Source organism: Callionymus lyra, chromosome 15 (genome assembly GCF_982586985.1).
Source record: "Callionymus lyra chromosome 15, fCalLyr1.hap1.1, whole genome shotgun sequence".
In the NCBI taxonomy this organism is placed as follows: Eukaryota; Metazoa; Chordata; class Actinopteri; order Syngnathiformes; family Callionymidae; genus Callionymus; species Callionymus lyra.
In genome coordinates, this window is record NC_141832.1 from 11,977,937 (window position 1) to 12,004,399 (window position 26,463).

General features: G+C 35.3%; 1 protein-coding gene across 1 annotated transcript; it reads right to left on the minus strand.

The window, feature by feature from the left end:
* Positions 1-1,829: 1,829 nt before the first annotated feature.
* On the minus strand, positions 1,830-15,793 carry gpr146 (G protein-coupled receptor 146). Its single transcript, XM_087809939.1, has 2 exons — positions 15,557-15,793; positions 1,830-4,547 (listed from the first exon to the last, which is right to left on the minus strand). The coding sequence occupies exon 2, from the start codon at positions 4,507-4,509 to the stop codon at positions 3,559-3,561; it is 951 nt and encodes a 316-aa protein (XP_087666065.1). The 5' UTR covers positions 4,510-4,547; positions 15,557-15,793; the 3' UTR covers positions 1,830-3,558.
* Positions 15,794-26,463: the final 10,670 nt, after the last annotated feature.

A 26,463-nucleotide genomic window follows, 5' to 3' on the forward strand; every position in this document is an offset into this window, starting at 1 on the left:
TAATATATACACTATTTAATACTTTACGTACAATTCAAACTTAAGAGTAAAGCTGGTGTTAAAACAGTGTTTGGTGAAGGAGGACAAACAGACAAGAGATAATAAAGATTATAAAGATAATCAAGATGGAGCGAGAGTCAAGGATTGACTCATACTTCCTGGTTAAAGTTAAATATACATTTTGGCGATCTAGACTCACTTGATCCCTTGTGTGATTGGCTTCCTTAGAGCCTAATACACAAGCTTTATTTACTGTTTTTTTAATTGGTGTTCCCTTAATACAGTAGTGGCAAAGTACATTTCCTCAGGGGCCAATTTTTATACAATGGCTGTTGTTAATTCATTCATTTTAAACCGCTTTTTAGGGGAGACTGGAGCCTATCCCAGTATCATAAGGCGAGAGGCAGGGGACACCCTGGACAGGATGCCAGTCTGTCGCAGGGCACACAAAGACAGACAACCATTCCCACACACTCTCATACTTATGGATCATTTCTCAAAGTTCTAAATCAACCTCTGTATGTTTTTGGACTGTGGGAGGAAACTGGAGTATCCGGAGTAACGGATAAGAAAGTAAGAAAGGTCAAGGGAAGCGAACCAGCAACCTTCTCGCTGTGATAAATATGCAACAATTATTTATTTTTGTCTTTTACAATATTTTTAAACTTTTATTTTTTTTAAACATCCAAGCACCTTTTTCCAATTGCTTTTTAATTGACTTAAATCTTTTTGAGTGATAATAAATACTATTAAAAACATAGACAATAATAAAGATATGGAGATTTTAATCCATGCGTTTGTGTCTTCTTGTTTGGACTATTGTAACAGTTTATTTTAGTGTCTTAACAAGAAGGATCTGTCTCTCCTGCAGTTAATACAAAACTCTGCAGCGAGAATTCTGAGCCGCTCTAGTGGAAGAACTCACATTTCTCCGATCCTTAAAACTCTTCACTGGCTTCCAGTTTCTTTCAGGATCAACTTTAAAATTCTGGTTCTTACTTTCAGATCTATTCATGGTCAGGCTCCTCCTTACATCACTGATCTGATCCAGCCTTACACCCCAGCTGGGGCTCTGAGGTCTGTGGATCAGAATCTACTGATGGTTCCTGAACACGGTTCAGGACCAGAGGAGAGAAATCCTTCCAGGCCGTTGCTCCTAAGCTTTGGAAACGATCATAAATGACCTCATATTTGTTTGCCTTCTATATGAACTGCATGGACTTTAAGCATAATAATGATTAACCATCCCAGAATGTTCTTGTAATAAACTCACTGACATGCACATGATGAGGGGAAAGAAAAAGCGCACACACATTACAGGGTCTCGCTTGAATTAAATCCTCTTTGGTTTCATCCATCTATAGCAGCAACAAGTAGAAAAAAAAAAAGAAGTAAAAGCCAGTTTAGTCAGTTAGATTGATTTAATGCATCCCAAAAGCATTACAACAATTGTTTGGGTCATTTAAGAGGTGGTCATGGTTGTGATGGTCTGCTTTATGACAAAGTGATGCTTTTGTACGTCATGAACCATTTTATCTAAGGATAGAAAGAAACTCGCACTGCAAGTCAAAATAAGTAGAACTAAAAGCACTTGATTAATAATTAATGAATGTGATCGAAGACGAACGTTGATTTGTTGTATTTGACCAACTTGAGAACCATAACGTACTGCAACTGTTCAAGAACCAATAAACGTTCATTTGATTTGTGTTCTTAATTAAATAAAACCCCGTGTCACATAACTTAACTAAAAACCTTTGATTTTATTATTTATTTGTCCTTTAATGTGACCTTGATATAAAATCCTTTTGCGTTAATCTTGAGCAGTATTTTTCTTCCACTTAATCTCAAGGTAAGGGATTGATAATACTCAAGATTAAACCAACCGATCAACCGAAAAAACGACTCCACGTGTCTGGCTGAGGTTCTAGGAAACGAAAGCCTTGATGCGTCGTAAGAAAGTCTCTTGTTTAACCAACGTAATTGAAATAACGGTGATTCAATCGTCCCGGTTTGAAGAAAAATGGTTTATTTTTCATTACAAACCAAAATTGATTTGGTGACAGAAAAAGACAGCGAACGCGTTCCGAAGAAAGCGTGCGATGTTTGAATCGACCGATCGTACACAAGCAAGTGCTCTGCGGTGGTTTCTTTCTTTGACCTTTGACCCGCTGACGAGACGTCAAAAAATCGTCAACCCTACAACGAAAACTCTCCACGGAGTTCTGAGTCATATACCGTGAAGCGTGAACCCTCAAGACGTCTGGTTTCCGATTCAGCAGTTTTAAGATGACGTTGCCATAGCGACTCCGGGGGAAAACAAATGGGGAGGGGGGGGGGGGGGGGGGGAAAGTCGAGCAGTACTGTGAAGCTATACTGTCGTCTCTTTAAAAAAGTGCTTATGGCCGCGAGCACTTCGCTCCGTCATGCAAAAATGGAACCTACCGGAAAAAAGAGGCCGAATCAATGCACTGGTGAATCGTGGGTAACGAGGTAAACTGGTTTTCACTTAACCCTGAAGACTAAAAGTGCTGGTTTGAAAAGCGAAGGTGAAAACAACCTTAGGAGTTTTAAGCAAAAAAAAACAACAAACAAACATCATCAAGACTGTAAATGTTTAAAGAGTTGATTAAATACTCAACATTATGTCAAAATGGTGTTATTTTTAAGGGGAGAAACGCTCTTTTCCTTTAAATGCCAGTCGTATCAACGATTTTAAATAAGACACAAAAGCTTTAAATGTGCTTCATAAACACATTTTTTTTTTAAATGCACACGGCAGTCATAGAACGGAAAGGTGGAAATCAAACCAACGAACCGAGCAGCTGTACATACAAATCAAGTCTACAACAAACTGACCTTTAAGATAAGGATTAATGATTCACGAGCGGCATGTGTGATGGTCTCGTCCTAGAAGCACAGTAAGGATATGAATCTTTCAAAGACAAAGAGAATCCATTTATACCTGACAGTGATTTTTATTAGCGATTATTATTTATTAGCTTGTTGACCTCAGTATATAGAAGAAAAAAGACATCTGAAGTGAGGGTGGTTATGAAAATAAGGCTGGACACTTTCTTCTTTAGCTTATTTTAGAACGAGAAAACTTGTTTCTGATTCAAGTACAGAAGATTTTTTACCTTTTTTTTTTTCTCTCCTCAGTAGCCCAACGGGTTCAGTTTACTAGCATGAATTAAGATTTGAGAGAACATTAATCACATTGTCAGCAGATTTTTTTCACTCGTCTGAGAAAACCCACGCACGGCGATGGTGTTGGATTTCAAATTCAAAGGAACAAAAAAAAAAACACAGCGCCGGGTAGAACGCTGGTGTTGTGGATCTTAGCAAGAAGCACTTAGTGGTTTTTGCTGGGTTTGTCCTCTGGCTATATCAGATCCTGGAAGGTGACAGGAAATTCCAGTCTGCCATGCTGCTTTTTAACAAAGTCCAGAGGCGGCAGGGAACTCCAGTCGGGATACTGGCTCTGCAGGGACAAGTGCCAGGAAGTTTAAAACCAGGGTAGAGTGGTCGCGAACTCGAGTGTCCCCGAAAAGTGTCTCAGCAGTTTAGCCTCGCGAGAAGTCTCTGAAGATTGTTCGGGAAGTTTTTACTGATCCGGATGTACATGAGCGGCACGGCGAAACTGCTGGAGAAAGCCAGCATCTTGGACACGCACCTCAGGAAGTAGTACGTCGGCAAGTAGTAGGGATTGTCGATGTAGCCGGGCGCCCCCCCGACGGTGTGCACCAGCAGGATCAGGTAGTACGGAGTCCAGAGCACGAACTGGACGCAGACCGAAGCCAGGAGCAGCCGGTGGATCGAAGGGTCCAACCGGGCCGAGTCCTGGTCCAGGGGCGTCGACTCCTTCCTGATGCGCAGGATGAGGACGAAAGCGTAGAGGACGGCGACGGCGGGGACCACGAAGCCGATCAGCATCATGATGGTGTCCGCCGCCTCCTTGTTCTGCATCTTGGAGCACTCGGCCATCTTGGTGGAGATGTGGTGGCACACGTAGAAGAGCAGCGAGGAGAAGCTGGTGAGCACGGCGCCGCCCCAGATGAAGCCGCACACGTGCTTGGTGTTGTACACGCTGGACATGTAGGTGCGAGGCAGCGCCCGCTCGATGTAGTAGTCCAGGCTGAGCAGCGTGGTGGAGTACATGATCACCAGCGACGAGATGTTGAAGAGGATGAGGAGGCTGATGAAGACCTCGTTCTTGTACTCCCAGGCGTGCCAGCGCGTGTAGGTGGAGCTCAGCAGCTCCACGGGCGCCACCAGGTTGAGCACCAGGCCCGCGATGGCCATGTTGACAAAGTAGACGTCCGGCATGGTCATGGACACCTTGTTGCAGAGGTTGACCACGATGATCACCAGGTTGTAGCCCAGGCCCAGCGGGAAGAAGACGAGGAGGTAGATGAGCGAGAAGACCGAGAGGGTGAGGCCGAAGTCCTGGCAGAGCTGGAAGTCCACGCTGGTGTCCGTCTCGTTGTAGACCATGCAGATCCACATGTCTGGGACCTCGCACGGTTAACACTTTACGTGGGAGACTGCGAAGGGAAGAAGAGAAAATGAACATTAAAACATTTACAACAAACTTTTAAAATCAGACTTGCTACAGTTAAGGCAACTTAAATCACAGACTTTAAAAATGCAATTTGACATTCAATTTAAGACCAGCTCTAAAAAAAAGAGAAAGGAAAACACCTATATGTATATATACAGTATATATATATATATATATATATATATATATACAGTATATATAAATTCCTCCTAGTAACCATAACGATATTCAACAGCATTGTCTCAATTTTTATGTGCGCTTTCAAATGGAAGCAGCCCTTATGTCCTCCACAGCTGAAGGAAATTCAACGAGATCCTGGTGATGACTGAGGATGAGAGGATACAGTCGACTCCTATCTGTTTGGACATATTTTAGCTTTCGGTTCAACAATTTCAACCAAAAGAGAGTGCACTTAGATTCATTTATGCAACTGTATCGAAATACATTGTATTGAATCGGAACGTTAGCCGAATACACATCCAATTGTATTGTAAACATTCAAAAGTATCGTATCAAATCGTACTTTTGAATGTATCGTATCAAATCGTACTGTTGAATGTATCGTATCAAATCGTACTGTTGAATGTATCGTATCAAATCGTACTGTTGAATGTATCGTATCAAATCGTACTGTTGAATGTATCGTATCAAATCGTACTGTTGAATGTATCGTATCAAATCGTACTGTTGAATGTATCGTATCAAATCGTACTGTTGAATGTATCGTATCAAATCGTACTGTTGAATGTATCGTATCAAATCGTACTGTTGAATGTATCGTATCAAATCGTACTGTTGAATGTATCGTATCAAATCGTACTGTTGAATGTATCGTATCAAATCGTACTGTTGGATGTATCGTATCAAATCGTACTGTTGAATGTATCGCATCAAATCTTACTGTTGAATGTATCGTATTAAATCTTACTGTTGAATGTATCGTATCAAATCGTACTGTTGAATGTATCGTATCAAATCGTACTGTTGAATGTATCGTATCAAATCGTACTGTTGAATGTATCGTATCAAATCGTACTGTTGAATGTATCGTATCAAATCGTACTGTTGAATGTATCGTATCAAATCGTACTGTTGAATGTATCGTATCAAATTGTACTGTTGAATGTATCGTATAAAATCGTACTGTTGAATGTATCGTATCAAATCGTACTTTTGAATGTATCGTATCAAATCGTACTGTTGAATGTATCGTATCAAATCGTACTGTTGAATGTATCGTATCAAATCGTACTGTTGAATGTATTATACCAAATCGTACTGTTGAATGTATCGTATCAAATCGTACTGTTGAATGTATCGTATCAAATCGTACTGTTGAATGTATCGTATCAAATCGTACTGTTGAATGCATCGTATCAAATCGTACTGTTGAATGCATCGTATCAAATCGTACTTGTTGAATGTATTGTATCAAATCGTACTGTTGAATGTATCGTATCAAATTGTACTGTTGAATGTATCGTATCAAATCGTACTGTTGAATGTATCGTATCAAATCGTACTTTTGAATGTATCGTATCAAATCGTACTGTTGAATGTATCGTATCAAATCGTACTGTTGAATGTATCGTATCAAATCGTACTTTTGAATGTATCGTATCAAATCGTACTGTTGAATGTATCGTATCAAATCGTACTGTTGAATATATCGTATCAAATCGTACTGTTGAATGTATCGTATCAAATCGTACTGTTGAATGTATCGTATCAAATCGTACTGTTGAATGTATCGTATCAAATCGTACTGTTGAATGTATCGTATCAAATTGTACTGTTGAATGTATCGTATCAAATCGTACTTTTGAATGTATCGTATCAAATCGTACTGTTGAATGTATCGTATCAAATCGTACTGTTGAATGTATCGTATCAAATTTTACTGTTGAATGTATCGTATCAAATCTTACTGTTGAATGTATCGTATCAAATCGTACTGTTGAATGTATCGTATCAAATCGTACTGTTGAATGTATCGCATCAAATCGTACTGTTGAATGTATCGTATCAAATTGTATCGTACTGTTGAATGTATCGTATCAAATCGTACTGTTGAATGTATCGTATCAAATCGTACTGTTGAATGTATCGTATTAAATCTTACTGTTGAATGTATCGTATCAAATTGTATTGCTACAGGCATAATAACACCAATTGACAATTATAGCTATTTTTATATGAATAAAATAATAACAATACCGTCCACTTAAAGGTTTTTGATTATGCTTAGGCTATTGGTTCTAACCACCTTTTCTTTTAGGCCCCTCACAGCACCATACATAATGTGGCCCCATAGAAAATGTATGTAACAACCATTTATGTAGATAAGTCCGTCAATGAAGGTCACCCAACAAGTGCATTATTATTTATTTTTTTTACACATTTCTGATATCTTGTAGGCTCACACTTAATTCCAGTTACAGCATCTGGTTTTTCTATTTTTAGTCCTCTTCGTGTTCATCTCCTGGCAAGGTTTCCGTTTTCAATCAGATTTCCTTTTTAAGCAATGCCCCGAGAGCAACGCTCGGTCTGTCGTAGATACCTCAGATCAAGTTAGGAATGAGATTCTGGAGCAGTGACAGAGCAGTGTCATAAATTTAAAGTTGTTTTTTTTTCTTCTTCTTCTGCATACACATGTGTTTCTGTTTCTCTTCTCTGCGCTGTCAGAAAAAAAAAGCAGGAGAAGCACCCCCTTTTGCCACGAAAACATCAGCTGCAGCTCAGCTATTATCCCTGTGTAACACTGTTAATTTCACTTCAGTGCATCTGACTGGCGGGATACCAGCGACACACAATATGTCTGCATGGCCTCACAACCCGCCGTGACTAGTCTTACGGCACAGAATCGGGAGCGTTGTTTAGCCGGTGGAAAACAAAAGTACATTTGTTTGACACCTCAGCAAAAGCGTTCTTTTTTTTTTTTTCACATACAGAGAGGGGGGGGACCTGGGTGGGCCGGACAGACCTGCATGTGTTTTTTTTAACACCATCGGACTAAAACGATCGCAAACGGCCTAAAACTTTTGGTGCACTCGTCCTTGACAGGGGCAGAAGGTTTGGCCCTTGCGATGAGTGGATTTATAAAAAAAAAAAAATGAAATGTGAAGCTGGCTCGGGTGCAAAGGTGACCACCGACTAAGCTGTGAGGTCAGAGTTTAGTTCACGACCAATAAGCTGAAGAGGGGCTCAAATCTCAGGGTACGACAGCTCGTACAGAAATGACTAATGTGTTTTTAATCCCTATGTGTCGCCTGATGTATTATTTACCTGTATATGAAGTATTGCTTACATGGGGTTAAAACTTGGGTTGTGGGAACACTGATGAGTCTTGGGAACATATGATACCTATCACGATATAAAGGCAACAATACGATTTATGGCCATATGTTGCGAGAATGTAGGAACGGCGTTAGAACTTGACCCAAGTGTTGCAGAATTCACAGACCGCTTGCTTTCGTTGACCATACAATTCCCAAACATCAGCTTCAAAAGCTGCTGGGTTGGCTGTATCCTCTTGTCCTTAGTCAACACCAGGATTAGTGGAGGATGCAATGAATGCTGCCATATTTAAGTTTGTTAGTTGAAAGATGTTTAGTTTAAATGCAACACGAATTAAAAAAAACGTTTGCCTTTTAACGGTAAATTAGAATCGTTTTTTTCAATTTAAGTTGTATGCAAGCTATGTGGAAATATAATCAATGAAAGAAATAAGATTAAAAATAGTAAAGTGTTTGAAAATAAATATCACAATTTGTATATCGATATTTTCTTAAAACCACCGATTACAAGGGGAAACGATCATGATACAGCTAATAAAGATGCCAATAAGTTCCTGTTAGTATAGAAAATATAAAGTAAAATGTGTTTTTTTGTGATTCTTATATATCAATGTATTTCTACAGGACATTTAAATTCATTATTGAAAACGTAAACAAATAAAAAGCCAAGAAAACAAGCCTATTTTTGATTCCTCTTACAGAAACAAAGAGCTACGTAATCATAGTATAACACAAATATATAATCAAAGGAAACTACATTCGGAGCATGCATCAAATATCATAAACTTAAAACAGAAGTTTTATGTTGCAACACAGGACTGGGAGAATCCAGGGAAAGGCCACTTCTTGGGCCGAAGTCTAGACGTTACCAAGGTCTGGTCATGAATCGACTTGTGAGACTAAAATAGAACCTTATCTTTCAACACAGCGTGGTGCGCACTCTGATAGAAGGCATTGTCCGTAAAGAAAAATCGTATCCCGAATTTTCAAATCAGAATTGTATTGTCCTTTCAGAAATACATTGAAAAATAGGAATCATAAAAAAAACACACATTTTGTCATCTCTGACAACAGCATGAAAGCTAAGCTAAAATGGCTGTTATAGGCTAGACAACCTTTGACCTTTATAGAACTTGGACTTAACCTGTAAATCTGAACAAAAGTCAAAGTTTGTTTGGGAACCATCCATGTTTGGATAGTGGATAAAAGACAAATTGTGGCACTCGTGCGTTTTCCTGATGAAAAACCCAATTGATAAAAGCTTGATGATTCAACTGGTTATGTACATGTGCATCCATCATCAAGTGCCAACAAGTGTTCCATATCTCAGTCAAGGACACTTGGACAGGATCTCTGGAGAAGCCCGACTTTACGATTACCAGATGGCCACTCCACATCCTGAACATAACCGCCCCCAGATGAAAAGGCCATCACGGTCTATACTTCTTTTTTTTTCTCTTTTTTTGCATCATTTTTGTTTTTTGGTGATATCTGTTGAGGATTTCGGCGGAATACTACACAACAGCAAAGTCCAAGAAAAGCGCTTTTTGTTTGCAGGAAGATGTGTAAACTTTGCCAGTAACAAGGGAAACATTCCACCCTTGACTTACTTACGTAAGGCTACTACAGAGAGGCTGTTTTGGCCTTAAGCCTCAGACATAGACTCGACATAGAAACACACACAGTCATATAAACACACACACACACACACACACACACACAGAGACAAGAGCACAGGCCCTCCTCTACTACATGTATAATGAGAAGAGGCTGGAGAGTCGAGGAGGCGACAGGATAGGAAGGAACAAAGTGTAGAGTTACTCTCTTTACACAGAACCGCTCTGGGCCAGACGGCAGCACCGGTCAGCTCTCCTTGTAAACAAGACTCTCTGTCACCAGCGAATGTTTACCATCAATAAATTACCCCTTCGGTTTCATCATTGTATTGTTTGGAAAGCGTCTGTTTAGGTTTATATACTTTCTTACAAACCCTTTGAGAAGTAAAATGTCTGGCAGAAAAGCCTGATTAAAGGGAAACAACGCTGTTATTATCACCTTCCATATACCGACGTCCGTGGCCTTCCCTATCATTACCACCACCGGCTCACTTTGTAGCGTCTCTAGACTGAACGGTATGAACCGATTCTTTTCTTCAAAAGTGGTACATTAGCGTGTAATTAGTGTCTCACGGTTGACTCTTCAACAAATTAAGGCGGGCGAGCCCAGTAATCCCAGATTCGGATCAAACGCCAGCGATTTCAAATGAGCTTTACCTGACTCCAGAGATGACTAGGTACTTTGACGCCCTCGTGTTTTTGCCTGACCCACCTCAACGATACTCGGCAGCCGAAAGAGTTCGGGCTCGTAAAGTGATCAGTGGATAAAAGGTAAAAGATAATACATTTACGACATGCATCTACAAAAGCCTCTATTGTAAGCATTTGTACGTTCTGTACAAGCATCACGTTGTAGTAAATAAATAAGTAAGGCATTTATATTTATACACACTTTTCCAGACCAGGGTCACAAAGCGCTCAAGCAATCAAAACAATACTCAATAAAATAAATACTTAAAAGGTCGAGATAACACCGAGATCAACAAAGGAGTTCCAGAAAATCGAGGAAAAGCCTCTATCCAACTCCGACATTAACTCATTTAAGTAAAAATGAATAAAAACTACGTAAAAATGTCTTTAATACAAGTTTAATGGGTCAGCATATGGCAGTAGGGTTCAAGGATTTTTTTCTGGAACTCCTGTTCTGTTTTTAGTTTTATCTTGACCTTTAAAGTATGTACTTTATTGAGTATTGTTTTGATTGTTTAAGCGCTTTGTGACCCTGGTCTGGAAAAGCGCTATACAAATAAAAATGACTTACTTACTTACTTAAATGCACAACCCAGTAGATGCAAAGTGTGCTATCTAAAGACAGAGCGATTAATACCTCAAAGGTTTAGTGGATCCAGATACCATGTTTTTCAAAATTGAAGGTGTAATATCAATGAAAAGGGATATTTTCATACATAAGGCACATCTATTTTAAGGCGCATTAAGCACAGTTACCATCATTTTGCCAAATTTTGATCACTGTATACCACCCGGTTAGAGGACAGCAAGTACAACCATAACTTATCAAGAAGGCGCACCAAATAAAGCACTTTTTGAGAAAATTAGACGATCTTAAATGTGCATTAGAGGTCCGAAAAACACTGTACAACCCAAAACGAAAGTTTAAACAAGTGTCCCATTATTACAATTTCGTGGATCTGTACCAAATGAGTTATTTCGCTAACAACTATACAAACGTGGGGAACCACATAATATCCTTCACCATTCATTCTAACTTCAAACCTTAACACAACAAAAAGCGATAGGATAATAGAGCTTATTGTGTTGCCCTCTGCTTCGTCTCGCAGGAAAAACAACCCTCTTATCTATTTCAGCCAGCATCATGACGAGGTCTTTTACTTTTGTTTTAGGGTTTAAATGCACATTATGTACCAAAGAAGGTTTGTCTCTGGGACGCACAGCCTTTGATTTTCATTTGAAATTTCATTCACTGCTGTTTAGACTTGCATAGAATTGTTTTAACAAATGAACAAGGCATCAAGGATAAGCCCGACTCCTGATTTATTTTGACTTTTCTGGTACCGACAATTTTGAATCTTACTCTTTTACAGAAAGTGAAAAAAGATGATGGATCTTTTCATACATTGTGTATACCGTATGCCCCTACGATGTAAGTAAGTAAGTAAGTAATATTTATTTATATAGCGCTTTTCCAGACCAGGGTCACAAAGCACTTTAACAATCAAAACAATACTCAAAAAAGTATAAAATTTAAAGATCAAGATAATACTCAGTCATCAGCAAAAATGTGATAAGAAACAGCAAAAACAATAAAGGACCCAGAACAGAACCTTGAGGGACTCCACACAACAGATCTGCCGATTCAGACCTCATTTGATTGGCAGATACACTAAAACTGCGCCCAGAAAGGTAAGATGAGAACCATTCTAACACAGAACCAGATGTCCCTACATTGTGATTATCTCTCATCTACATGAGCATTAAATAAGTAAATAGGTAAGTCATTTATATTTGTAGAGCGCTTTTCCAGTCCAGGGTCACAAAGCGCTTAAACAATCAAAACAATTCCCAATAAAATATATACTTTAAAGATCAAGATAACACCGAGAACAACACAGGAGTCTCAGAAAATCAGGGAAAAGCCTGCAAAAATAAAAAGGTCTTGAGATATTTCTTGAAGGAGTCAATAGTATCCATCAAGCGCAGAGAGAAATGTCAGTGTTGCGTTTATCTTCACCACCTCAAAACTTTAATACAAAGGACAAACTTCTGGATTATCGTCTACAGATCTCCACTAGATATCAGGAAGTCATGTTTCGGTTCCTCTTGCATGTGGGCTCGACAGATCCTGCCAGAAACGTATTTCAGTATCATCATGTCAAAAGTTTTCTACGTCAAACGTTCCCATGGGTGGGATGGGGTTGCTGCACTTCTTGGCTACACCGACCGTGACTTTGTAAGGGTGACCTCACGTGCTTGACGTCTTTGCATTTTCGCCGTCCAGTTCTGGCAGGCGTGATATGGGAGTAGTGTGACATACTTGGGCCCACACCTCTCCTATATCCTCACTGGAATTTACAGGCCCTTCTGAGAAAGTACTGAATGATGTCACATGATTCACTGGGCTGGTGTGTGTCTGCAGCAGTGTTGCAGTTGTGAGCGCTGCAGGAAAATAATCAGATTACGGGACTTACACTTACAAATGTGACGGCGCAACAATGTCAAGAGGCGAAGACAAACCCGGCGGGTATGTCATTTCCAGAGATCGGCCGGTCGGTTTATCCAAACTTTCGAGGAAACATCAAGATAAGGTGTCAAAGTAAGCAGGTGGAGAAGCTTCAAAAATAGGGTCTTCCTGTTTCGTAACTTGCCAATTTGAAACTTGCAGCTCTGAAATCGGGGACTTTCCCTAGCATACCGGATCACGATTTTACTTTACTTTAATACGATTTTATCTTAACTCTTCATGTACGTTACTGTCCGGCAACGTACAAAAAAAACGCAACAAAAAAAGGGGAGATTATCCTATAGGAGATGGAAGACATGACACATTCACATCATAGCATTCCTATCTACGGTTGGCTTTCAATTTCATCTTAAAATAGAAGCTTCTGCGAATTTAGACCTTTTTAGACCATTTAAAAATGTGTACAACGTACTAGCCAACAATGTAGCAACATGGTTGTCAAAAGCCAATCTCTGAGGCGTCTGAGAATTAGACCACGGTCATGAAATATTAGTTTAACATTGACCTTTGTGTGAAAACCAAAACCCCTTATAACACGAGTCAGTCAAACTCAGTATGATCCATTAGATGGATAGATATAATTATATTTATACCTTGAGAAAATAAGAATTTAACCCAATTTTCTTTCCAAAAAACGATGACAGTTATGCTACCTTAGTCCTTTGCGCTTGATGGATCTACTGACTCCTTTAAGAAACTTCGTAAGACGTTTTTATTTGTTCAGGCTTTTCCTTGATTTTCTGGAACTCCTGTTGTGTTATCAGTTTTATCTTGATCTTTGAAGTATATACTTTATTGAATATTGTTTTGATTGTTTAAGCGCTTTGTGACCCTGGTCTGGAAAAGCGCTATACAAATAAAAAATACTTACTTACTTACTTACTTACTTATAACACAAGTCAGTCAAACTCAGTATGATCCATTAGATGGATAGATATAATTATATTGATACCTTGAGAAAATTCCTTTAGGAAATAAGAATTTAACCCAATTTCCAAAAAATGATGACAATTATGCTACCATAGTCCTTTGCGCTTGATGGAGTCTACGGACTTCTTTAAGAAACTTCGTAAGAGTTATTTGTTCAGGCTTTTCCTTGATTTTCTGGAACTCCTGTTGTGTTATCAGTTTTATCTTGACCTTTAAAGTATATACTTTATTGAGTATTGTTTTGATTGTTTAAGCGCTTTGTGACCCTGGTCTGGAAAAGCGCTATACAAATAAAAATGACTTACTTACTTACTAGACACTATTACCGCTAAGCTACAATTTTAGGGTAACTTTTCTGTCCCGCAAAAAATAGCAGTAAAAGATTATTATGGATCGCAGTCAACTGCCCTCAGGGCATTTCTAGTAATCTGTATTATAGGCCACAAAACCACGCCAAGCACTGGTCAGGGGAAAACTGTCTTCCAGGCAACGCGTGGAACTGTCACAGGCATCGGACAAAGTCAGAGTTCAACGGTCAGCACAAAGCAGGCTTACTGCCATTAAGCCATGGGACGCACGCCCATGTCGCCTTCGGTCACATGGATGGAGTTCAGGACAACAAGTGCAAAGCCTAAATCTGAAGAAGCTTTTCATTTGGCTTAGAGGCAAGATTAAACAGAACCTCAGGGCAGTTTGTCAAACCCGTTTTCACGGCGACCAAGTTGACGGTCATGAGCGGCGGAAACGGTTAGTGAAGTTATCGTTGGATCAAGGGGGTGGGCGACGACATTTTTCACAGGGGCCACATTATATCCTACGACTTTTATACGGGGCCATGTAAGGTAAAAGAAAAAGGGATGCGTCAAAGGAGCTTAAATATGATGAGGAAACTTGGGAAAAACGAAATAGATAGATAGATAGATAGAACGATAGAACGATAGAACGATAGAACGATAGATCGATAGAACGATAGATCGATAGAACGATAGATCGATAGAACGATAGATAGATAGAACGATAGATCGATAGAACGATAGATCGATAGAACGATAGATAGATAGAACAATAGATAGATAGAACGATAGAACGATAGAACGATAGATCGATAGAACGATAGATCGATAGATCGATAGAACGGTAGAACGATAGATAGAAAGAACGGTAGGACAATAGAACGATAGAACGATAGAACGATAGATAGATAGAACGATAGATAGATAGATAGAACGATAGAACTTTATTGATCCCTCAGGAGGTCTCCTTCGGTAAATTGTTTCGTAAATTAAATAAATGAAATAGGACATAACTTAAGCTTTGATTGTTTAAATATGATAGGAAAATAAATAAAAAGGACATACAATCAGCTTTAAATGTCATTTAGTTGCCTATTGTATATTTGTTTTTCACTTTACTTAAAGATCCTAAACTAAAACTAGTATCAAGAAAAAAAAGACGAAGTTATGTCATGATGTTATACATGTATATCACTTATTATTTGAGATAAATGATCCGAACTGATTTTATTGTGTGATATTTCCTTTGAAAATGTCATTTTTATTTTCCAAACTACATCAGAAATAAGTGGTTAACAGCCTCTGTTGACACCAAAACATTCCCATAAGTTTGTTTTTTTCCAACGACTAAGCTGATCCCCTGTGAAGGAACTATTGTTTGTTGTTGTTTTTGTTGAAAGCAGTTAAAGTTAATAAACGTGTTGTGAAGGAAAAAACAAAACAAAAGTCTCTCCATCACACTTGACTGCTCAGATGAAAAGATAACTGTCACGGTGGAGAAGAAGAAGAAGAAGAAAAAAGTTCAACCTCAGGCTCATCTCTCTCGCGACTCAACATGACGGACGAGCGTTTAAAACTGCGACGTTATTCCACAAACATTTATATTTTTAATTTGTTTTAAAAGAGTTGAGACTCACCAGAGACTAGGGTTCAGGTCTGGCTCGGGGACGAACCTACGGAGGCATCGGGTCTGGATGCAGCAACATTTCTCTGGCGTCTCATTGAAACCAGTTTGTTTTAAAAAAAATCTTCGTTAAATCCAGAGGAAAAAAGCCCCCAAAAAAAGGAACTCGTTTTTCAGTCCATTTGAAGAGGCTTCACCTATCAAGCGTGAGGACGAGGCTTGTTGTGGAAGGGGGCCGTCCGGGGGAGACTTTACTACTGCTGCTCAGCTCTGTGTACACACGTGACCCTCCCCCACAGTCGCGAGCCTTCGGTGTGGACGTTCTCGCCTCTGATTGGTTAAAGGGAGAAAAAAAGGGGCGTTTTTTTTTTTGACACACTTTTGGTGATTTAGCCACTTCCGGGGTATCCTCCACTATTGGGCCACCACTTTCACTTTCTCATGACTTTAAATGGTAAAGAGATTATATTTATGTCATCGGAGAAAAAAGCATTGTTTCATGAAGGTAACACACTTTATTGTGAATTAATTTTTACTGATAATATTTTATATCCTCCATTTTAACTATTCTATATTTATATTTTTTTAATCTATACATCTGCACAATATTTTTAATTTTTGTCTTTTGTATTTTTAATTTCATAATATTTGATTGTGTATTTTTTGGGGGGGATTTTTCCATTTACTTATTTTTATATAGAATTTTTATTTTTTTTCATTTCACAATAATGATTTTATTTTTATTTGAACAATATTGGATTTTGTATTTTTTTTGGGGGATTTTTCATTGAAAATTTTCTTATTTTTATATTGCACTTTATTGTATTTTTTTTATTTTTCATCTCACAACATTGATTTTATTTTTATTTGAACAATATAACACTTCTGGATATTGTATATTTAATACATTTTTTTTATTATTTCACAATATTGCATTCACATATTTTTCATTGCACAATATTTGTATATCTGTATTTTTAATTTCACAATATAGGATTTTGTATTTTGGAGGATTTTTCAATGAACATTTTCTTATTTTTATATTGCATTTTATTGCATTTTTGAACATTATTACACTTTTGGGTTTTGAATTTTTAGTTTTACAATATTGCATTTGTGTATTTTTCAATGGAAAAAAAATGGATTTGTATATTTTTCATTGCACAATGTTTGTATATCTGTATTTTTAATTTCACAACATTGTGTTCATGTATTGTTCATGGACGTTCTCGCCTCTGATTGGTTAAAGCGGGAAAAAAAGGGGCGTTTTTTTTGACACACTTTTGGTGATTTAGCCACTTCCGGGGTATCCTCCACTATTGGGCCACCACTTTCACTTTCTCATGACTTTAAATGGTAAGAGATTATATTTATGTCATCGGAGAAAAAAGCATTGTTTCATGAAGGTAACACACTTTATTGTAAATTAATTTTTACTGATAATATTTTTATATCCTCCATTTTAATTTATCTTTGCTATTCTATATTTATATAAGGTAAGGTAAGGTAAGGTAAAACTTTATTGAAATTGTTTGTGAATTTATATAGATATATATTTTTATCTATACATCTGCAGAATTTTTGTGTTTTGTATTTTTAATTTCACAATATTGGATTTTGTATTTTTTGGGGGGATTTTTCATTGAACATTTTCTTATTTTTATATTGCACTTTATTGTATTTTTTTATTTTTAATTTCACAATATTGATTTTATTTTTATTTGAACAATATAACACTTCTGGATTTTGTATATTTAATACATTTTTTTTAATTGTTTCACAATATTGCATTCACATATTTTTCATTGCACAATATTTGTATATCTGTATTTTTAATTTCACAATATTGGATTTTCGATTTTTTGGGGGATTTTTCATTGAAAATTTTCTTATTTTTATGTTGCACTTTATTGTATTTTTTTTATTTTTCATCTCACAACATTGATTTTATTTTTATTTGAACAATATAACACTTCTGAATATTGTATATTTAATACATTTTTTTATTATTTCACAATATTGCATTCACATATTTTTCATTGCACAATATTTGTATATCTGTATTTTTAATTTCACAATATAGGATTTTGTATTTTGGGGGATTTTTCAATGAACATTTTCTTATTTTTATATTGCATTTTATTGCATTTTTGAACATTATTACACTTTTGGGTTTTGAATTTTTAGTTTTACAATATTGCATTTGTGTATTTTTCAATGGAAAAAAATTGGATTTGTATATTTTTCATTGCACAATGTTTGTATATCTGTATTTTTAATTTCACAACATTGTGTTCATGTATTGTTCATGGACGTTCTCGCCTCTGATTGGTTAAAGCGGGAAAAAAAGGGGCGTTTTTTTTTGACACACTTTTGGTGATTTAGCCACTTCCGGGGTATCCTCCACTATTGGGCCACCACTTTCACTTTCTCATGACTTTAAATGGTAAGAGATTATATTTATGTCATCGGAGAAAAAAGCATTGTTTCATGAAGGTAACACACTTTATTGTAAATTAATTTGTACTGATAATATTTTTATATCCTCCATTTTAACTATTCTATATTTATATTTTTTTAATCTATACATCTGCACAATATTTTTAATTTTTGTCTTTTGTATTTTTAATTTCATAATATTTGATTGTGTATTTTTTGGGGGGGATTTTTCAATTTACTTATTTTTATATAGAATTTTTATTTTTTTTCATTTCACAATATTGATTTTATTTTTATTTGAAAAATATTGGATTTTGTATTTTTTTGGGGGGATTTTTCATTGAAAATGTTCTTATTTTTATATTGCACTTTATTGTATTTTTTTTATTTTTCATCTCACAACATTGATTTTATTTTTATTTGAACAATATAACACTTCTGGATATTTTATATTTAATACATTTTTTTATTATTTCACAATATTGCATTCACATATTTTTCATTGCACAATATTTGTATATCTGTATTTTTAATTTCACAATATAGGATTTTGTATTTTGGAGGATTTTTCAATGAACATTTTCTTATTTTTATATTGCATTTTATTGCATTTCTGAACATTATTACACTTTTGGGTTTTGAATTTTTAGTTTTACAATATTGCATTTGTGTATTTTTCAATGGAAAAAAAATGGATTTGTATATTTTTCATTGCACAATGTTTGTATATCTGTATTTTTAATTTCACAACATTGTGTTCATGTATTGTTCATGGACGTTCTCGCCTCTGATTGGTTAAAGGGAGAAAAAAAGGGGCGTTTTTTTTTGACACACTTTTGGTGATTTAGCCACTTCCGGGGTATCCTCCACTATTGGGCCACCACTTTCACTTTCTCATGACTTTAAATGGTAAGAGATTATATTTATGTCATCGGAGAAAAAAGCATTGTTTCATGAAGGTAACACACTTTATTGTAAATTAATTTTTACTGATAATATTTTTATATCCTCCATTTTAACTATTCTATATTTATATTTTTTTAATCTATACATCTGCACAATATTTTTAATTTTTGTCTTTTGTATTTTTAATTTCATAATATTGGATTTTGTATTTTTTTTGGGGGATTTTTCATTGAAAATTTTCTTATTTTTATATTGCACTTTATTGTATTTTTTTATTTTTCATCTCACAACATTGATTTTATTTTTATTTGAACAATATAACACTTCTGGATATTGTATATTTAATACATTTTTTTTTTATTATTTCACAATATTGCATTCACATATTTTTCATTGCACAATATTTGTATATCTGTATTTTTAATTTCACAATATAGGATTTTGTATTTTGGAGGATTTTTCAATGAACATTTTCTTATTTTTATATTGCATTTTATTGCATTTTTGAACATTATTACACTTTTGGGTTTTGAATTTTTAGTTTTACAATATTGCATTTGTGTATTTTTCAATGGAAAAAAAATGGATTTGTATATTTTTCATTGCAAAATGTTTGTATATCTGTATTTTTAATTTCACAACATTGTGTTCATGTATTGTTCATGGACGTTCTCGCCTCTGATTGGTTAAAGGGAGAAAAAAAGGGGCGTTTTTTTTTGACACACTTTTGGTGATTTAGCCACTTCCGGGGTATCCTCCACTATTGGGCCACCACTTTCACTTTCTCATGACTTTAAATGGTAAGAGATTATATTTATGTCATCGGAGAAAAAAGCATTGTTTCATGAAGGTAACACACTTTATTGTAAATTAATTTGTACTGATAATATTTTATATCCTCCATTTTAATTTATCTTTGCTATTCTATATTTATATAAGGTAAGGTAAGGTAAGGTAAAACTTTATTGAAATTGTTTGTGAATTTATATATATATATATTTTTATCTATACATCTGCAGAATTTTTGTGTTTTGTATTTTTAATTTCAAAATATTGGATTTTGTATTTTTTTTGGGGGATTTTTCATTGAAAATTTTCTTATTTTTATATTGCACTTTATTGTATTTTTTTTATTTTTCATCTCACAACATTGATTTTATTTTTATTTGAACAATATAACACTTCTGGATTTTGTATATTTAATACATTTTTTTTAATTATTTCACAATATTGCATTCACATATTTTTCATTGCGCAATATTTGTATATCTGTATTTTTAATTTCACAATATAGGATTTTGTATTTTGGAGGATTTTTCAATGAACATTTTCTTATTTTTATATTGCATTTTATTGCATTTTTGAACATTATTACACTTTTGGGTTTTGAATTTTTAGTTTTACAATATTGCATTTGTGTATTTTTCAATGGAAAAAAATGGATTTGTATATTTTTCATTGCACAATGTTTGTATATCTATATTTTTAATTTCACAACATTGTGTTCATGTATTGTTCATGGACGTTCTCGCCTCTGATTGGTTAAAGGGAGAAAAAAAGGGGCGTTTTTTTTTGACACACTTTTGGTGATTTAGCCACTTCCGGGGTATCCTCCACTATTGGGCCACCACTTTCACTTTCTCATGACTTTAAATGGTAAGAGATTATATTTATGTCATCGGAGAAAAAAGCATTGTTTCATGAAGGTAACACACTTTATTGTAAATTAATTTGTACTGATAATATTTTATATCCTCCATTTTAATTTATCTTTGCTATTCTATATTTATATAAGGTAAGGTAAGGTAAGGTAAAACTTTATTGAAATTGTTTGTGAATTTATATAGATATATATTTTTATCTATACATCTGCAGAATTTTTGTGTTTTATATTTTTAATTTCACAATATTGGATTTTGTATTTTTTGGGGGGATTTTTCATTGAACATTTTCTTATTTTTATATTGCACTTTATTGTATTTTTTTTATTTTTCATTTCACAATATTGATTTTATTTTTATTTGAACAATATAACACTTCTGGATTTTGTATATTTAATACATTTTTTTTATTATTTCACAATATTGCATTCACATATTTTTCATTGCACAATATTTGTATATCTGTATTTTTAATTTCACAATATAGGATTTTGTATTTTGGAGGATTTTTCAATGAACATTTTCTTATTTTTATATTGCATTTTATTGCATTTTTGAACATTATTACACTTTTGGGTTTTGAATTTTTAGTTTTACAATATTGCATTTGTGTATTTTTCAATGGAAAAAAATTGGATTTGTATATTTTTCATTGCACAATGTTTGTATATCTGTATTTTTAATTTCACAACATTGGGTTCATGTATTGTTCATGGACGTTCTCGCCTCTGATTGGTTAAAGGAAAAACTTACTACTGGTGTTTTAGCCACATTCGGGGTATCCTCCACTATTGGGCCACCACTTTCACTTTCTCATGACTTTAAATGGTAAAGAGATTATATTTATGTCATCTGAGAAAAAAACATTGTTTCATGAAAAGTAACACACTTTATTGCAAAGTGTTTTTTAAAGATTATATTTTATAGCATCTATTTTTATACCATTTTTAATTTATCTCTGCTATTATATTGTTATATATGTTTTATTTATACATCTGAACAATATTTTCTATTTTTGTAATTTCACAATATTGGATTTTGGATATATATATATATATATATATATATATATATATATATATATATATATACAGTATATGTATATATATATAGTAAGTAAGTAAGTAATTTTTATTTGTATAGTGCTTTTCCAGACCAGGGTCACAAAGTGCTTAAACAATCAAAACAATATTCAATAAAGTATATACTTTAAAGATCAAGATAAAACTGATAACACAACAGGAGTTCCAGAAAATCAAGGAAAAGCCTGAACAAATAAAAACATCTTAAGATGTTTCTTAAAGGAGTCAGTAGATCATCAAACACAAAGAGAGAGGAAGATTGTTCCAAAGCTTAGGAGCAACAGCCTGGAAGGATTTCTCTCCTCTGGTCCTGAGCCGTGTTCAGGAACCATCAGTAGATTCTGATCCACAGACCTCAGAGCCCGAGCTGGGGTGTAAGTCTGGATCAGATCACTGATGGAAGGAGGAGCCTGACCATGAATAGATCTGAAAGTAAGAACCAGAATTTTAAAGTTGATCCTGAAAGAAACTGGAAGCCAGTGAAGAGTTTTAAGGATCGTAGAAATGTGAGTTCTTCTACTAGAGCAGGTCAGAATTCTCGCTGCAGAGTTTTGTATGAACTGCAGGCGAGACAGATCCTTTCTTCTTTAGACACGAAAATAAACTGTTGCAGTAGTCCATATATATATGGAGTAGTCCATATATATATGGACTACTGCAACAGTATATATATATATATATATACTGTATATACAGTATATATATTTTTTTTCATCAAACAATTTCGACTCCTTCAAGAAACATCTTAAGACATTTTTATTTGTTCAGGCTTTTCCTTGATTTTCTGGAACTCCTGTTGTGTTATCAGTTTTATCTTGACCTTCAAGTATATATTTTATTGAGTATTATTTTGATTGTTTAAGCGCTTTGTGACCCTGGTCTGGAAAAGCGCTCTATAAATATGAATTAATTAATTACTTAATTACTGATTTTTATATTGCACTTTATTGCATTTTTTTGTTTTACCTTTTTTTTTTTTTTTTAACAATATAACGCTTTGGGGTTTTGTATTTTGTTTATTTCACAATATTGCATTCATGTATTTTTCATTGCACAATATTTGTATATCTGTATTTTTAATTGCATTTGTGTAGCGTGATTTAAAGTGGTGGTAATGTACAAACTATATATTCATTTTATCACTGTAGGAGGCTAGTTGTTGATGCTTCTTTGGGAAGCCAATCAGCAAACAGGATACTAATCATATTGTACAGGTTGTTTGATTTGTTTATATTTCTACTATGCTGCCAAAATGAAAACAGCTACAAATAATATAGCTTCCAAACCCTTACGTTGGATGAAGAATCTATGATATCATTTTACTTGCTCAAACAAATGTGCTTTTCATTAAAACCGTGAAAAGTACGCAGCAATGCGAAGATACTTAGCTGTGCCTGAGTTCCTCATCTGTTTGCTATTCTCTCAAACAATGATTCCACGTTCTTTTTTATCGCGTTGAAACGGGTCGTCGTCTAAAGCTACGTATTCGATTTGACAAATACAAACACTAGATAATGTCATGCGACTCCAGGGTTGTCGCTAACAAATCGAAGATACTTAATGTGGTTCCGAAACTGTGGTCTTTGTGATACAGGATACGTTCCACGATTTAGTCGAGATATGCTATCAAATATGACACTTCAAGGCAGGACTGCGATCTATTTTTTGGTGATTCTTTGTTCCGAAAAAAACAAATGTTTAATCTTGTGTGGTCAATGCTTCAAACAAGCATCTGCTCATGAAACTTGACATAACGTGACCATGGAGGAGGAATTAAACTTCAACAGAAAATGTGTCCTTGGCCGCACTCTGGGTCTGAAATCATTCACGCTCACCAACGGCTGTTTCGCCGACTCTAGTGATGCAGTCGACTGTACAACGAGAACATCTGTGGAAGGACTGGCCTTCACTTTCTCTCCTTTCAGCGACATTATTGCCTTCTTACAGTTATGTCAGAGTCGCCTGTAATGACTTAATACTGGAACCACCCATCATATAATGGCAAACACATGATGATCCAGCGTCAAACAAAAACACGTGCGTGGCCTTTTACTTCAAGTTCACGAGGATAGAAAATAAAGTTCTACTTCGTATTGGTGCTCCGCCCTCTAACAGCTTTGCTATGGGTTTAAACCCATAGCGAAGCTGTTAGAGGGCGGAGCACCAATTTGTAGAACCTGAGATTATGATACATAACAGGGGTTTTCAACTGTGTCATCATCACAGACGAGATGAAAATAAGTTACAACCTGAGTTCTGGGAAAAGACGCTGAAAATCTATGAAGGTGTCGCTGATCCGATGCACAACAAGAACATCGCATGATTCCTTACAAAAATATTCTCGTGAAAAAGTCACTGAAGTTTCTGTGCAAACTTGTATCCGTCTGTTAATCAACACTCTTGTTTTTTTCATCTAAACCTGCCTGAACAAGTAGCGAATTCTCAGAAATGTTCTGTGCCCTCAGTGCTTTATGATGTTCACACCTGATTTTTTATTAAACAATCTATGTAAACTATTACTAATGTAAACCACCAACACCGACAATAACACGTTAAAAAGTAGAATATATATTCACAGCCTATTTTAATAAAACAACTAAATTACAAATAAGTAAGCAAAAAACACTTACTTTAATACTTTACTTTCACGTATCAAATAACCTTTTGCTCATGGAAAAAATATCCAACTTGTATCAGTCATTTTTAACAAAAAAAACAACACAACTTAACAAGAAACAATAATCACATGGTTTCTTGATCAAGAAAACTTTTTATCAAACTATTTTAACCATAAAAATACAAACCAAAAAACTATTATCACATCAATGACACTCTGTAAAACATAACTTAAAGTATCGCAGAATGTTTCTCTCAAGGATAATTTGTAATGTTTTTTTCTAATCAAACTATATTAATAAAAACATTGCAGTACTTCCCACAAAACAGACAATCAAACCAAAAAAACACCACAAAAACCTCACTTTAATGATTTGGTGTAAAAAAGTTACGTAAATTAAACCATAATGTCTTCAAAAGATTCAAAAAATTCAAACTCATAGCAACATTTGTTTAAAAATAAACAACATACAAAACAATCGTCCACCCAGCTCAAAAAAAACAAAAAACTTTTAAGGATCAAATAAAAGCACAAAGAGAAATCTCATTATTTTTGCATGATGCTGTTGACGTCCATGGCTTGAGTTAACAGAATCCTCGTTGTTATTCATACAGTATTGATGTGGATTTTCATCATATTTTCCTTCATAACTGCATCCTCCCGAACAAAATGAACATTTCTCCTGCAACACGAAGATGTTGTTTCACCCACAATAAAAACTCAATGAAATTGTTTCTAACGTGCTGGAAAATAATTAGTTTATTTTGAGTATAACATTCATGAAACACAATTTTAGCTTTAGTTTTATATCTGCATTGACAAAACAGGATGCAGTAAGGAGCCTTTGCTACATTAAAAACAATAATAAACTTAAATATTATGTTTTTAAGAAGGATTATACGAGACAAATTATGAAATTTGACTTAATCAACATGGAACATGATCTGGAGCTTGTAATCCATGCGTTTGTTTCTTCTCGTCTGGACTATTGTAACAGTTTGTTTTCATGTCTTAACAAGAAGGATCTGTCTCGACTGCAGTTGATTCTAAACTCTGCAGCGAGAATTCTGACTCGCTCTAGTAGAAGAACTCACATTTCTCAGAAACTTAAAACTCTTCACTGGCTTCCAGTTTCTTTCAGGATCAACTTTAAAATTCTGGTTCTTACTTTCAGATCTATTCATGGTCAGACTCCTCCTTACATCACTGATCTGATCCAGCCTTACACCCCAGCTCGGGCTCTGAGGTCTGTGGATCAGAATCTACTGATGGTTCCTGAACACGGTTCAGGACCAGAGGAGAGAAATCTTTTCAGGCTGTTGCTCCTAAGCTTTGGAATGATCTTCCTCTCTCTTTGCGCTTGATGGATCTACTGACTCCTTTAAGAAACATCTTAAGACGTTTCTATTTGTTCAGGCTTTTCCTTGATTTTCTGGAACTCCTGTTGTGTTATCAGTTTTATCATGACCTTTAAAGTATATACTTTTTTGAGTATTGTTTTGATTGTTAAAGCGCTTTGTGACCCTGGTCTAGAAAAGCGCTATATAAATAAATATTACTTACTTACTTACTTACTTAATATTTGAATTTATTCTTGTTTATTTCTTTCTATACAAAGAGTTGAAAAATAAAACTGGTTATTTAACTTGTTTTATTTATTTATTTCTGGATTTCAGCTTCATATTTCTTTATTTGTTGATTAAAAAGATTTAAAACTAATCTTCCATCTTTTTCATTAATATATATTTAATTTAAATGAATATAGAATCCGGTAAAAAAAAGACCGGATAAATGATTTATTACGACTGAATCCACCTCTTTAAGATTTAATTCAACATGGCAAGTGTGTGTGTGTGAGTCAAGTGTGTGTCTCTGACGGTGTTGGTTTAAAGAGTTTCCCAGAAAAAGCCTGACAGTGTCCGGTCGTAATCTGTGCTCCACTGTTAGCAGCACCATCCCTTAATTTCCTCCACGGTCCTCCGGGGACGAAAGGATACCACGATAAAAAAAGTTCTGGGTTGGACCCCCTCTAATGGGCCCACAGGGTTGGAAACCCAACCTGCAGATGTTTTGATAACCTGACACAGAATGACCCGGCAGCCCCCTTCAGCAAGTAATGATGAAGTTTTGCACCGGCAATAAAAATGAAAAAAAAGATGTGAAAGATTGGCGATCACGCGGTTCCAAAACAAAAATGCCTCGCTGTGGCTCACTG

Bases quoted from the DNA above. Each gene is read 5' to 3' on its own strand.
- gpr146 (XM_087809939.1), bottom strand. From the start codon at position 4,509: ATGTGGATCTGCATGGTCTACAACGAGACGGACACCAGCGTGGACTTC.